The sequence below is a fragment of the Bactrocera oleae genome, chromosome 3, assembly GCF_042242935.1.
Source record: "Bactrocera oleae isolate idBacOlea1 chromosome 3, idBacOlea1, whole genome shotgun sequence".
Classification (NCBI taxonomy): domain Eukaryota; kingdom Metazoa; phylum Arthropoda; class Insecta; order Diptera; family Tephritidae; genus Bactrocera; species Bactrocera oleae.
Window position 1 is genome coordinate 32621492 of NC_091537.1, and position 15285 is coordinate 32636776.

General features: G+C 33.1%; 1 protein-coding gene across 2 annotated transcripts in view; it reads left to right on the forward strand.

Annotated features, from left to right (window-relative positions):
* The window catches only part of SmydA-3 (SET and MYND domain containing, arthropod-specific, member 3), a 32088-nt gene extending 20665 nt beyond the window's left edge, over positions 1–11423 (forward strand). The window contains exons 1-4 of one of the 2 annotated variants that reach the window (XM_014243332.3): positions 4575–4966; positions 9880–10209; positions 10283–10509; positions 10582–11423. In XM_014243332.3, coding sequence (XP_014098807.1) covers positions 4590–4966; positions 9880–10209; positions 10283–10509; positions 10582–11177 — 1530 coding nt within the window. In that variant the 5' untranslated portion in view covers positions 4575–4589 and the 3' untranslated portion in view covers positions 11178–11423. Of the gene's footprint in view, positions 1–4574; positions 4967–9879; positions 10210–10282; positions 10510–10581 lie in introns of those variants that run through there. The other variant, XM_036372504.2, reaches the window with a different exon arrangement.
* Positions 11424–15285: the final 3862 nt, after the last annotated feature.

A 15285-nucleotide genomic window follows, 5' to 3' on the forward strand; every position in this document is an offset into this window, starting at 1 on the left:
AGCAAAGAGAACTTGAAAATGTTCTAGAAAGTCTTTATAATAAAATAGACTTGGACGAAGGTGCTCAAAATGAACTACCTATCGTGGAAAATGAGTTCAGAGTATTGGCACTTCCAGAAATAAGCCCAAATATAAATTTGCTGGACTTGCATGGCGAAGATTTAACAGATAATGGCACTGTATCTGATTGCAATCTTAGACTTATTAAACTACCCCCTTTAATTCTAGTTGAGGAATTATTTTCTTTAGTTCAAAGTCTAAATACTAAGCAAAGAACCTATTTGCACATTTGATGCACCACCTAAAAACAAATCTCCCATTTTATGAGTTCATTGGCGGCGGTGCAGGTGTAGGAAAGAGTCGTTTGATATCTGCAATATATCAAGCTCTTAACCATCGTTACAATTCTACACCTGGATCCAATTCAAGTTCCTTAAAAGTTCTTCCTTGCGCACCTACGGGTAAAGCAGCATTCGGAATAGGTGGAATGACCCTACATTCAATATTCTCTTTACCTGTTAATCAGTTGAATAGAGAGTTGAGGCCACTTAGCAATGACACTGTTAATTCATTGTATTCCAGACTACTCGATTTAAAATTAATCATAATTGATGAAATATCGATGGTAGGTGCTCGTATGTTTAGCTTTGTTGATGCGAGATTAAAACAAATTTTCAAAACAGACAGCCCCTTAGGTGGTATACCGATCATAGTGTTTGGTGATGTGAAGCAACTCTCACCTGTTGGAGATAGGTGGATATTCTCTCCTAATCCCAATGATGCATACAGCACTTTAGTTGGTTCCCTTTTGTGGGAGTTATTTAAATACTTTGAATTAACAGAGATAATGAGACAACGGGAGGATCAGGCCTTTGCAATTGCATTAAATCATATGGCATCTGGTACTATGGCAAATGAGGACATATCATTCATTGAAACTCGAGTAGTTAATTTCGAAGAAGTTCCCGATGATGCCATACATTTATTTTGGTCCAATGAAGAGACAAATAATTTCAATGCTCTTAAGTTCAGTCGAATCCCAACAGAAGCTTTCCTTTCAACTGCAAAAGACTCAGTTAAAGGAATTGGTAGAAGTGAAAATGAGAATATTTTGGAAAGAGTTAAACTTTTCAAAACTTCTGAAACGCAGGGACTGCCCTATGAATTGACACTAAAAACCTTCGCCAAATATATTATTACAGTGATGGCTTGGTTAATGGGGCAGCTGGACAACTTATGCAAATTGATTTCCATAGTTCTTTTCCAACAATTCTGTGGATTACATTTTTGGAACCTTCTGTTGGTTTAATAGCACGATCAAAAAAGCCTCATCTTTTTCTTGGATACCAATTGAAAAAGTTCTAAAATCTTTTCAATATAAAAGAAATGAACAATCAGTTTCCAGTTGTTCCGGCTGAGGGAATAACTATTCATAAAAGTCAGGGTGCCACATATAATAAAGTTGTGTTTAGGGAAGTAAAGGAATTGAACACAAATAAAGCTCTGACAACAAGTTTAAATTTTATGATTTCCCGAACATCAGGACATCAAATTTTATTCCATAATGTTCAGAGTCTTCACGCTCACATTAATGATATAAAAAGCGACTGTTTGATGCTATCTTCAGATATTTTATGTTTTGTAGAAACTTGGAGTTATCCTTGCGAAAGTTTTGATATACCAGGATTTACTCCAATTAACGAGCTGAGGATAGATAGCACGGAAACAACCAACAGAAATAAACGGGGCATTATAATATTATATATGCAAAGCATAGTATTGCTTGCTCTATAGAATCAAAGGCTGTAAAGAAAACTTATTCAGGCCGCAAAGTTTGAGATGCGGTTTTGTTTAAATGTTTCAATATTAATATTCTGGTTCTATATAGAAATTCAGCTTTCTCTGTCAGACAATTAATTGTAGAACTTCAGGAAGTCCTTACTTCTGAGTTAGGCAATCAAAATGTGCTAATTGTTGGAGATTTTAACATTTGTTTAATGTCTACAGGGACTGCAATAAGAAATCTGCTCCAAGAAAAAAACTTTAGTTCCTTGCTTGGTGCAGAATATTCAACTACACCTGCCGGTACACAAATTGATTGGGTATTTTCAAACATGGATCCTTCCCGTGTAAATGCAATTACTTTTGAGACAGTACACAGCTATCATGACAGTATTTGTGTCTCTATTGCGAACTAAAGTTTTCAGACATAGTGCAATAGTTCTTCATTTTTTTTTCCAAATATAATCGAATTGGAATGGTATAGGAATTTTGACAGTAGTTTTTAAGACAATTTTAAGAAAAATATGTAAATAATCTAATTAAGAAAATTTAAATTATACATATATATAATTTGTTATTATATATGACATTATTGTATAAATATATGATAGAATTTAAATAGTACAAGAAAAAAAGAAATATAATTTGGATATTTGTATAAGAATCTCTACAAAAATTTATGTTTAATATTGTAAATATTATATACAAATTAATATAATAATATTATATCATTTTTAAAGTTGTTAATATTTATTATTTTTAAGCTAAACATGTATAAAAAAAATTTAATAAATAAAAAATGTTATTCATTGTCCAAAAACGATTTATTTTCATACTTTTCAATACAGTTGTAATGCATTCTATATAAAATCAATTATAAGCGTACACAAAAAGCACAAGAACGATTTCTCATAATTTGAGTAAATTTAGTTAACTCTAATTATTTTCACTGTGAGTGAAAAGTAAATAACTAAGGCAACAGTTCCTACTTCTAATTATTAAAATATATAAAGAAGTCTCAAACGAATATACCATTTAACTTTGCGAGAGTATAAAATGTTCGGTTACATCCTTAACTTAGCCCTTCCTTACTTGTTAAGTAAGTTTTTTTCCATACTTAAAAACTACCGTATTGCAGAGGTGCGAGAGTGACCTAAGGCGAGTGTGTTAGAAAATTGTTGTGTTAGGGGTAGTCGTACGACGTACCGACCATTATCTGATCTAGTAGTTGGTGCTTTGTAAATGTCTTCACAATATTGATCTTCAGGGGTTGTGATTGATATAGGGGGGAGCTCTTCTAACTCCAAAATTTCTTTAATTGTGAGTTGAGGTATTCATTTGAGATTTCCTCATCTTGAGTGGTCATGGTGGTAACTAGTTCCGAAACTAGGCCACTTAGAATCCAACCGGAAGTGTGTTTGAAATTTTCTCAATACCTTCGACTATTATCTGTGGTATAAGATCGCGAAGATGAGCGAAGCGCGCGAAACACATTATTTACAGAACGGTTATTTTCGTAATAAAGTTAAATAATTTGAAATGTGTCAAGAAAAGGCTATTGAAAAAAGTACCTCTACTTGGATCACCGGTTATTATGCCCTCTCGTACTATCTGTTGTGTAAATTTTAATGTCTCCTACCCATTTATTTATTTATTTATCGCATTTAGATGTCTTTAACAAAACCGTTAGATGGGGGTTGGGTCATCATCCGATTGGACTTATTTTTACACTGTCGTAAGAGATGCTAATGTATTTGTCCTGTGCAAATTTGGGTTATATACCTTGAATAGTTTGGGAGGTATATACTTTAAGCCAATTAGGGGGCGGGGCGACACCCACATATTTTAATATTTAATAAAGAATCCATTTTAATTTCGTATTTCGTTATAAAAGACGTCTTGTTTTAAATATTTTATATATATATTTATATTATTAAAAATCGATTGAAAGATCAATTCAGATGTATTGCTTTTAGTTTATTTATGTGTTTATAATTTTTTTTTCCTCGCAGTGTCTAAATCAGCTGAAATAAATTCCTCTACTGGAAAACAGATAGTGCTAAATCAGATTCTCACAGGGAGATTTAGAGTAGATTAGCTTCCAATCTCCTCGATGACGAGATTAACAAGTGTCATTTTTATATGGCGAAATCTTGCTTAATCTCGTAGATTAGTGAATCTTGTGATTAAGTGTCGGTCGGAACATGGTATTAAACTTTATTATTTAAAGAGTATTCGTACTGTAGTTGTAAACCTATTATAAGGAGTAGTCATGGCCAATTTCAAAACCTGTTCGTCTATAAAACTTGCAGTCTGTTTGGAATAATACCACTTCGAGTCAAGATAATGATCAGATGTATATGCACCATCTTAAAATACGTGTATAAACGTAGAAAGCATACGGAAATTAATTAAACTCGTGATTCTTAAGAGTTCCAGCTTCTATACAGAATAATTGTGTTTTAACTTATATTTTTTAATTACAATTGCTTTCCTTGAGCTTTGTATAATACGTTTTAACTAAATATTAAAAAACATTAATTCACCTAAAATATATTTATAAACCCATATATAGGTACATGAGTAGTACCCGTAATAAGTAAATCACAAGTACATAGGCCAAAAGACTAAACACTTATAGTATATACAAGTAAAAATAAATATAATATATATGCTAACGCTCGGCGTTTCAGCCTAAAAAAATCTTTATATTAAAATTATTTTCTACGCCAGACAAATACATATATACTATATGTACATATACCTCGGCAGATTTTAGTCACCTTAAAAGAATTTTAGTCGATAAAATGGAGACGTCAAAAGCGCTTCACAATTTAAATCGTACAATCGTGCGGAGAAATTCACTTTATGGACGTTATCTGATAGCGGAAAGTGATACAAAAGCAAACGAATTATTGGTGGAAGAGTTACCTTTGGTACATGGCCCAAAGTGTAATGGGCCGATAGTGTGTCTAGAGTGCTATGCTCCCTTGAATTTAGAGAGCTTATCTGATCAACGTTGCTCGAAATGCAATTGGCCGTTGTGCTCAAATTGTTCTGACAGAGGTGCGTCTTACCATTACAGTTGGGAGTGTTCAGTATTTTCACAAGCGAAAGCGAAATTTTACCTCGTGCAATGCGATGCAAAGGGGTGTCCACAATTGGATTGTATAACAGTGTTAAGGTAGTGATTTGAAGAAATTTGGTTGATCAAGCTCTCCTTAAACAATTCCAGAAAATATTACCTTATTACAACATTGATTTGAATTGGTGCATCTTAACTAAAGCTCACTAATTTGGGATGAAAACTAATCGGACGTACACATACTGCAAAGTTGTAAATGCTATGCCTAAAAAAACTAAATGAAATAAATATTATGCATATATAATGTCCGATGCTTTGGTTTCACAGAGAGCGAACGAAGGACTTACTTCGATGATATGTACATTTTACTAAAAATCATAAAAAATCGTTTTTAATTTTCCTGTGTTCGATATTAAATCGGATCTTAATGAGTTGAAGACTTGAATGGCAGTGAAGAAGACGATCTTATATTTGGTTCTGATAACTGAGTCGGTATCAAAGCCGGGGATATACCTTCAGGTGTTGGCACAACTTCGTATTAAAAAATGTTGCGAAAGAATTTAACATTCATTGTTCGACAAAATCGTGAATGATTTACAATCAAATTTGGTATTTTATTAAGTTATATTATAGGTCATAGGCTCAATTAGTTTTATTATATATTTTATTTCGCGTCCGCGAAAATTATTCCTCAATTGAGATTTATCTGACATAAACTTAACCTAAAGAGGCTAAATATAATATATTGAGTTGATGTGCAAAACGTCAACTAGATGATCGAAACTGTTGATATCAGGGATAATAAGGTTTGTTAGAATGACGATAATTTTTATACGTAGTGTAATCAAAGCGTATCCAAAATTATACGGTATAAGGCCAACCGGAGGTTTGAAAATCTTTTACTAGGTATATGGGAAATAGGTGTAGTATTGAACCGATTTTATCTATTTTTGGCTATTACAACATGGTATTAAAAGAAACAGATGCTACAATTTAAAACAAGATCACTCACATAACATATTGGCCGAAATATTGGGTATAAGGTCTGCCGCATGGGGGTTATATCAAATATTGACCCTATTCAACCCATTTTTGACATACAGACATACTATTATCAGGAAGGGATTCTCTCCTTATTTCAATTAAATATCTCACATATTGACCGATATTTTGGGCATAAAGTCAGCCACATTTCCGGTATTTAGGGGCTTGAATAGTTTTTGTCCGATTTGGACAATTTTGAGTCATGAAGTACCGCACTTCAAAGGCCAGCCGGAAGTTTTCGTGCACAGTTTTATTCAGATATATTAATTAGTGCTTGAATTGTATACTGGAAAGTGAAAGAATCAAATGGAATTTGAAATTGTGTGGAATGTCAAAATACTTGTTGTATGTGATTTTACTTAAGTGATATATGGGGAGTGAGCGTGGTTATCATCCGATTTCACCTATTTTCATTTGTCGCAAGAGATGTCGAAATGTCCTCGATATGTCCCGTGCTAATTTGGGTAAAATTTGAATTAATCCTATTAGGGGGCGGGGCCACAACCACTTTCAAAAAAATTTCTAACCACAGGTTTCCCTCATTATTGCGATTCGTTGTATCAAATAACGGTTTTGTATCTTAATTTGCGGCTTAGTTATCTCAGTTTATAGGTTTTCGATTAATGGCGTTTTCTTTTTCCGATTACGCCCATCTACGAACTCGTCCTTACTTTTCCGCCAAGGAACACGTGTACCAGGTTTCATTCAGATATCTCAATTTTTATTCAAGTTATCGAATGCACGGACGGACAGACAGACAGTCACTCGTATTTCAACTCGTCTCATCAGCTTGATTATTTATAATCTATATATAACCCTATATCTAACTCGATTATTTTTAGGTGTTACAAACGTTAGGTAAACAAATGTATTATACTTGTACTTTGTAGCAACATCTTATACACTCAGCTTTTTCCAAAATGCTTATGATTCTTTGTAAATTAATTATTACACCCTGAACAGGGTATATTAAGTTTGCCACGAAGTTTGTAACACCCAAAAGGAAACGTCGGCGATTCTATAAAATATGTACATGAATGATGAGCATGATGAGCTGAGGTGATTTAGCTATGTCCGTCTTTCCGTCCGTCCGTCTGTATATATGCAAACTAGTCCCTTAGTTTTTAAGCTATCGATCTGAAATTTTGTACCTGCCCTTTTCTTTTAAGAAGCTTCTCATTTGTCGGAACGGCCGATATCGGACCACCATAGCATATAGCTGCCATACAAACTGAACAATCGGAAGCAAGTCCTTGTATGGGAAACTTTTTTATTTGACGAGGTATGTTCACGAAATTAGGCATGAGTTATTGTTTAAGGTAACAATGTAATTCCCGAAGAAATTGTTTTGATCGGATGACTATAGCATATAGCTGCCATACAAACTGAACAATCGGCATTAAGTTCTTGTATGGAAAACTCTTTCATTTGACGAGGTATCTTCACGAAATTAGGCATGAGTTGTTGTTTGAGGCAACAACGTAATCTCCGAAAACTTGAACAGATCGGATGACTATAACATATAGCTGCCATATTAACTGAACGATCATAGTAAAGTTCTTGTATGGAAAACTCTTTCATTTGACTAGGTATCTTTCCGAAATTTGGCATGAAAACTGAACGATCAAAGTAAAGTGCTTGCATGAAAAACTTTTTCATTTGACGAGGTATCTTGACGAAATTTGGCGTGAGTTATTTTCTATGGCAAGAATATAATCTCCGAAAAATTTGTTTAGATCGGATCGCTATGTCATATAGCTATCATATAAACTGAACAATCAGAGTAAAGTGCCTGCATGGAAAAAAATTTTCTTTTTTATTGCCGATTCACGAAATTAGATCTGAATCAAGTTATTGTAAGGAACCTTTGCATCTGTGAAGGGTATTATAGTTTCGGTGCAACCGAAGTTAACGTTTTTCTTGTGTTTTTCAATGAATTAAGCCTAAAGCGAAATATTATATTTCCCTTACTTCATGTATTTTAATTAACCGTGTTTTAATATCATTATTTCTTTAATAAATAAGTTAAATGTGATTACCAATGCACCAATGCAAATTTTATAATCTATCAAAAACTTTAAACCGGTTTTCTGAAAATGCGATTTTGTTTGGATAGTGATGGTTTTCTGGTAAATCAGTTATATGAACATATTCGTAATATTATCATATTTTTTTAATCAAATATTACCGGGTAATATCCCAACGATATCAGAGTCGTATATGTTTACCGTGATGAAAAGACAGTAATGCCCAATAGTATGCTTCTTATGTAGCCCTATAAACGTTTGCCTTAAAAACGATTAATTTATTTCAACTTTTATCAATAGAGCACTATTTAAGTATATGCAATGGAATGAACTGACAGCGATGGTTTCCACGTTTCTGTTTAATATGTGAAAGTGAACCGTATGATGGTATAAGTGTACGGCATAGATAAATGAATATACAATAATTAATATACTAAATTATAAGTAAAACGATATTTGGCAAAGTTACAAAAATTTTGTAAAATGCATAAGGTTTGCTATGATCATTGACTGAATACTAGTGCGAGCATAAAACAAACATAGCATTTTAAATCAGTGGCAAAAGAAAATACTTTGATGCACATACATACATATGTATTATTTTCTGTGCGTCACTAGACAAAAATTCCACATGGTGGCATATATAATATGGTATATACCATACTTGAGGGCATATAATTCTTCCGCCAATGCAGAAGTGTACACTTTTGATTTATTATGTCATTTTATATACATTTGCACAAATTTCGAATTTTCTTAGTAAACGTTTAGATTTTATTGCAATATATTATTATTTTTTTGTTTTTCTCACAAAGTTTGTAACACCCAGAAGTTAACGTCGGAGATCTTATAGTATATACGTAAAGTATATAAATGATCAGTATATCGAGCTGAGTCGATTTAGCCATGCCCGTTTGTCCGAATACACGCAAATTATTCCTTCAATTTTTGAGATATCGATCTGAAATTTTACACATGTTCTTTTCTCTTTAAGAAGCTGCATATTTGTCGGAACCGCTGATATCGGACCACCATATATGGCAGCTATATGTTGCTGCTGCGGTATAAATTAACCGATCGAAATCAAGTTATTTTATGGAAAACTTCTTATTTGACAAAATATCTTCACAAAATGCGGCATTGATAATCATTCAAGGTAACGCTATAATCTTCACATAAAAACTAGAAAGTACTACAGACGTGTTCAAAATAGTAAGAATAACCTTAATGAACATAAAAACCCATAAAAATTTTTGCAAAAGTATTTTGTTCAACCTTTTTTTCCACAAATATTTGTGCTTCATTAGAGATTAAAAAAAAAATGCAAAACTTGGTTATCATATGGCTGTTATATTTTTTATGGCGTGTTTGTTGCTCTGAACCCGAAACAATCTGCTCGAAAAAATAAGAACAAAATATGAATTGTTATATGAAAATTTATATACGATAGAAAAATGTATAGGACTACTTTTAGATTTAGTATTAAAATGTTTCTTCATGGTATTTAACTACTTTAGTACATCTCGACACATCTTTTTTCAAATCCTTCCAGGGGTGTTCGAAAAAGGTTCGGAAACCAGGCCAATCCACAGGGGTCAATCCATTAAATTAATATTTTGGCTATGAAATCACATTTTATATCCTGTCGAGATAAGTCTTTATCTCATTATCTTCTTAGTAGACCCATCCGAATGGGATATTCTCTTTGACGTAAGATATTAAAGCGTCGGTGTAGTTAAAATGAACCTTTTTATACCCTGAATACCCTGCAGACTTGAATACCCCCTTAACTTAACTTGTCGGTAGTATCATTCATCTGGATATTTTCATTCTTCCATTAGCATTGAAAAGTTGATGAACTTTATGTTTGAATTGAATCGGACACATATATACTATTTAAAAATACTTCAGATTTACTGTTTTACCCATCACTTTTTACAGGGTTCTTCTTGCCAAGGAATCTGATCCAGATCGTTGGGAGCGTGAAATCGCACCAATGGAGTACCACAACGAGGAACGTCGAAAAATGGTTGATGTTTGGAATGCAGATTTTGTAAATATCGCACAGTACCTTAGAGGACCATGTCGTTTGGCCGAACGTTTTTCTGAATATCTCATTATGCAAACAGTGGGTATCTTGGAAGTTAATGCATTTGAAGCTCGGACAACACTGGGATATACTCTACGTTGCTTATACCCAATTACTGGAATATTAGCGCATAATTGTGTACCAAATACCTTTCGTACAATACATCCAAGTGAGGGATTCAAGTAATTATATAGTTCATATTATATATATATGTTAAGAATATAAATATTGGCCATCACTTTCTAAAATCCAAAGGATCCGCCTGAGGGCTATGTGTAATTTGGACGAGGGCCAACAATTGCAGCACTCCTATACATACACTTTGAATGGCACTTCGCAACGACAGGAACATTTAAAGACTGGTAAATTCTTCACTTGCGAATGTAAACGTTGCAAAGACCCCACCGAGTTGGGTACGAATTTTAGCACGTTCAAGTGCAGTAAATGCGAAGATGGGTGGTTACTGTCAACTAATCCATTGGGTTAGTTTGTTTTAATATTGGTTTATGTACTTATATTTATATATAACATTTTTAATATTGCTTTGACTTTAGATTCTTCCTGCTGCTGGAAATGCACACTTTGCACCTTTCAAACATCTAATAATGCGATACAGAAAGCACTATCTGTAATACAATCCGAAGTCGCCACACTACAAGCTATGGATCCTAGTCCACAGAAATTACAAGAAACAGAAAAGCTAATGAGAAAATATCGTGTAGTTCTACACCCTCTACACTTCATACAAATAGGATTGCGTCAAAATCTTATCGAAATGTATGGTCGTGTCGCAGAATATGAATTGTCTGAATTGCCCGATGTTATGCTTGAACACAAAGAAGAGCTATGTCGACAAGTGTTACATGTTTTGGATGTCTTTGAACCGGGGTTGAGTCGAGCACGTGCTATGATTTTATACGATTTGCATGTACCGTTAGTATTATTGGCCAAGAGCGGTTTTATTGGCGGCGTTATAACAGCAGATAAATTAAAGCATAAACTTCTTGACGTTATTGCTATACTAAATGAATGTGTGGACATACTACAGTACGAAGATCCAGAGACACAAGAGGGGAATTTATGCAAAGTAGCACAGCAAGCGAAGGATCAGCTGACACAAAGTGTGGAAGGTTTAGCAATCGCTGATTGATAATAATAATAATAACCCAACGATTACCCTCCTCCCCCCAACCGACGCGAGGGGCGCAATCCGCATACGTGCGGAATTAGCCGAGTCAGAAAAGACAAGAGAGTTTTTTAAGTGTTGAGATCTAAAACTACTCAGCTACAGAAACAAAAATTTCAACAGCTAAGATTTATAGTTACAATATAATAAATTGTTATATTTTCATTAATTAAGAGAAAACAATAAAGTATTTTTAATTTTGAAAAGTGAGTCAGAGAAGTCAAATGTGTTGAAATGAGAATTAAAATCATAACATATACCGCGAAATGGCTCGTTTAGTTCAAAATTTGATCTACAGAATTTTAACAGTAAAGGTCTAAACTGCCTCGAAAAGCGAACCGAGATATTAAATTTAATTTCAGACAGGAGAAAAGAACTGCAAACTGTTCGAAAAGTAAAAATTGTTATGAACAGACTCTAACGTAATGGGACCACAATTTTGATTCATCCTCTTCAAACATTTGTTTTACTGTTATTTAATAAATTAATCCGAAATATAGCTTACAAGAAATATTTATAATGGCTTAAGTTTGATTTTAATTGCATTATATAACTACCTACAATTTGAAGGCATTTTACATATTTTACACAAATAAAGTATCCTAAGCACATAACATAAAAATTGTTACTTAAAAATAAATCAAAGTACTTTTTATGAAATAAGTAAAAATTAGCATACCTATGTGTGTGATTAAAATTAAAGTTGCAGAGCCGTGTAAAGCACATAATTTTTCAATCATACCCAAAATTAGTATTTATTTCAGATTTAGCGAAGATCAGTTCTTTTCAAATTTCCCCAACCGAAATCGACAAAGTACCGTCCAAATAAGTGCGTCTGACAGCTCTTATTCAATGGTTCATGAAATAGTCACCCCTACAAAAGGAAACATCAATGAGTTTGACCAAATTCGACCTCTGTACCATAATAATCTGTTACCTAACACCTAGCGGCAATATATACGATTTTCAAGACATTACACTGGCGTCAGAGCGCATAGTACATACACTGAAGTAATAGGAAGTTTAGGAACATTATTCTGGCAGTGACCACCAGTATATAACCTTCCAAACCAAGTCACACAAACCAGCTCACACTGCGCTATTAGAAAATGAAACGTTTCTAGACTTAAGGGTTTACATGGGCTTCGTCGACCAAAAAATGGCCTATTTTCAATTATTTTTTTCTCATATAAAAATTATTTATTTTATTCAAACTTTTTATTATTCCAAAGACACATATCTTTGTTATATCAAAAACACCGTTTTTTATTTCATTAAGATAACGCGCGTTTTGTCCAATATTTGCAGTATAAAGTTAATCTGATTCAACCCATTTTTGGCACATGGACATATTGATATCAGCTAAACATTCTCTCTGAGTTTGTATAATATTATATAATATATCCCTCAAATTTATAGCTATTTTCCATAAAAAGTTCGCAATAGGAATTGGGGTCTATGTACTCCGTACTAGAGGTCTTTTACAATTTTTGAAAGGGACATCGAGAAAACAACTTTTGTTACTCTGGCCGGACTATAAGAATACCTTCGAATGCCTCTCGGGTAGAAAAATGTGAGAATACATAAATAAAATATATGTCGAATATTTAGACGACATACTAATTTTTCAACTTCATTAGAAGAGCATATAAGCTCATTGAAAAAATATTTTTAAAATTAAGAAAAAAAAATTAAAAGTACAGGCAGAGAATATTACAGAAAATTCATGAAAGATTATTCAAAAATAGCTTATTCCATGATAAAATATTTGAAAAAAGGCAATAAAATAAGTGCCAAAGACCCACAATATATTGAAAGCTTTGAGACCCTAAAAGCACTAATTTCGTTTCACCCAATTCTAAAATTCACAGAGTATGATAAGGTATTCAGTATCACAACTGATGCTAGTGACAGTACTTTCACAGCAAGGTCAAACAGTGTGTTACATTTCAGAACACAACACAAAGAATTTTTAGCAGTAATATTATATTTCATCACATCAATCACATATTTTCGACCATATATATATGGCAATAAAGTCAAAATAATAACAGATCATTGTCCAATCGAATACTAATTAATAAATATAAAGGAAAATAATTTTCTCAACGCCATCAAAGGGGGTTATTGAAATTGCAGGAATACAACTTTGAAGTAGAATATGTATGTGGAAAAAGTAATGTTGTAGCTGATTTCTTGAGACGAGTAACATAAATGAAATATTTAATACATTAACAGATTAAATATATTATCCGAAATTCAAGGAAGATATACAATTGATAATAAACAACTGCCAAAAATGCTAACAAACCAAGTACGATAGAAAACCAATAAAACTAAAGTTTCATATAACTGAAACTCCAACCAATAAAAATGAGATAATTCATATAGACATATTCTATTTCAACAAACAATCATTTGTTACGGCGATTGCTAATTTACCAAATTTGCAGCAGCTTATACTATGTTCGCACCGACACAAAATTCGTGTTTTCATCGACAAAAGAGGTTTTCACGGTGCCTGCTCTAGTAGCCCAAACAAGAAAGATGATGATGAATATAGTTTAAGAGCATTTAATGGGGATAATAACCTATAAAAAAAAAGAAATTTTGTATCATGAAATAAAAAATATAAAAGCAAAGATTACATCTATAACATATTATATCAAAGAAAGAAAGAAAAGGGGCTTAACTAATATTAGGGGAACAGCCTATAAATGGACGTTTGGAGTAATGGATGATGATGACAAGAAAGACATTGTGGATCATTTGAAAATTATTGAAGAAAATGGCTATAATGCTATTGTAAACTTAAATAAACAAATAGTAATTAATGAACATTTCAATAGATCATTAAACTTATTGAAAGAGACTACAGAATCAGATAGGAAACAAATAGCAGAAACTCTAAACAAAATAAACGAAGAAGAAAATAGAATTGAAAGAAAATTTTGTTGTTTGACCAAATAAGCAAACTAAAGTTCATAGAAAATAGCTTTAACGATTTAGGAAATATGCACATTAACGCGATTAGGGCGCGGGACCACGCCCACTTTCAAAGTTTTTTTAACTGCAAATGTCCCTCCCTAATGTGAGCCTGTGTACCAAATAAAAGTCTTGTATCTTATTGTGGCGCTTAGTTATGGCAATTTATTTGTTTTTGATTAATGACGTTTTGTGGGCGTGGCAGTGGTCCGATTACGCCCATCTGCAATACCAACCGTCTTACGGTACCAAGAAACATGTGTACCAAGTTTCATAAACACAGACAGACAGTCACCCGGATTTCAACTCGTCGCTTCATCCTGACCATTTAGATATGTATACACATGGCAGAAAAAGTCTGCGTTCACCCATTGTATTTAAGCATTAACCAAAAAAATATATGCAACTTAAAAGTTTCATTCATTTCGTTCCACTTATTTTGAAGACAATTGATCGATAAGTTTATGGGCAAAATTTTGTAGAATTTTAGCTGCGTCGTTCCGAGTTAAAGGGATTTTAGTACCGCTACTTAAGTAAGTTGAGCAGAAAAAGTGTGCGTTCACTTTAAATATCGATTTTTAGTTGTATGAAAAGTACAAGTTTTTATATCAAATTTATTTAAAATGATAAACGATTGTTAGCGCGTTTAATAACACGTCTAAAACATATATAATCACATGAGTTATTCTTCTTTTTTTAATATGGACCAAAAGCGAAAAGAAATAGATATTGGCGAAAGAAAAATCATTGTTGGATTGTGGTAAAATGGCAAAAGTTATCGAAAAATCGCGAAAACTGTTGGGAGAGAGTACTCCTCAGTCCAGAGAGTAATAAACAATTACAAGCAAACAAAATGTCATGAGTCCAAGCCACGTTCTGGACGTCCAAAAAACTAACTAAAAGAAAAGAGCGCAATATAACCTCTCTTGTAAAGTGTAATCCACGACTGACAGCAAGCCAAATTTCAAAAGACATAGAATTTAAATACCAAAAGAAGTTATGTCCAGATACAGTATGAAAAATTGTGTGAGTGGCACGTTGAAAGCCCTACATATTGAGAGTAAATCAACTTAAGAGGATGGCTTTT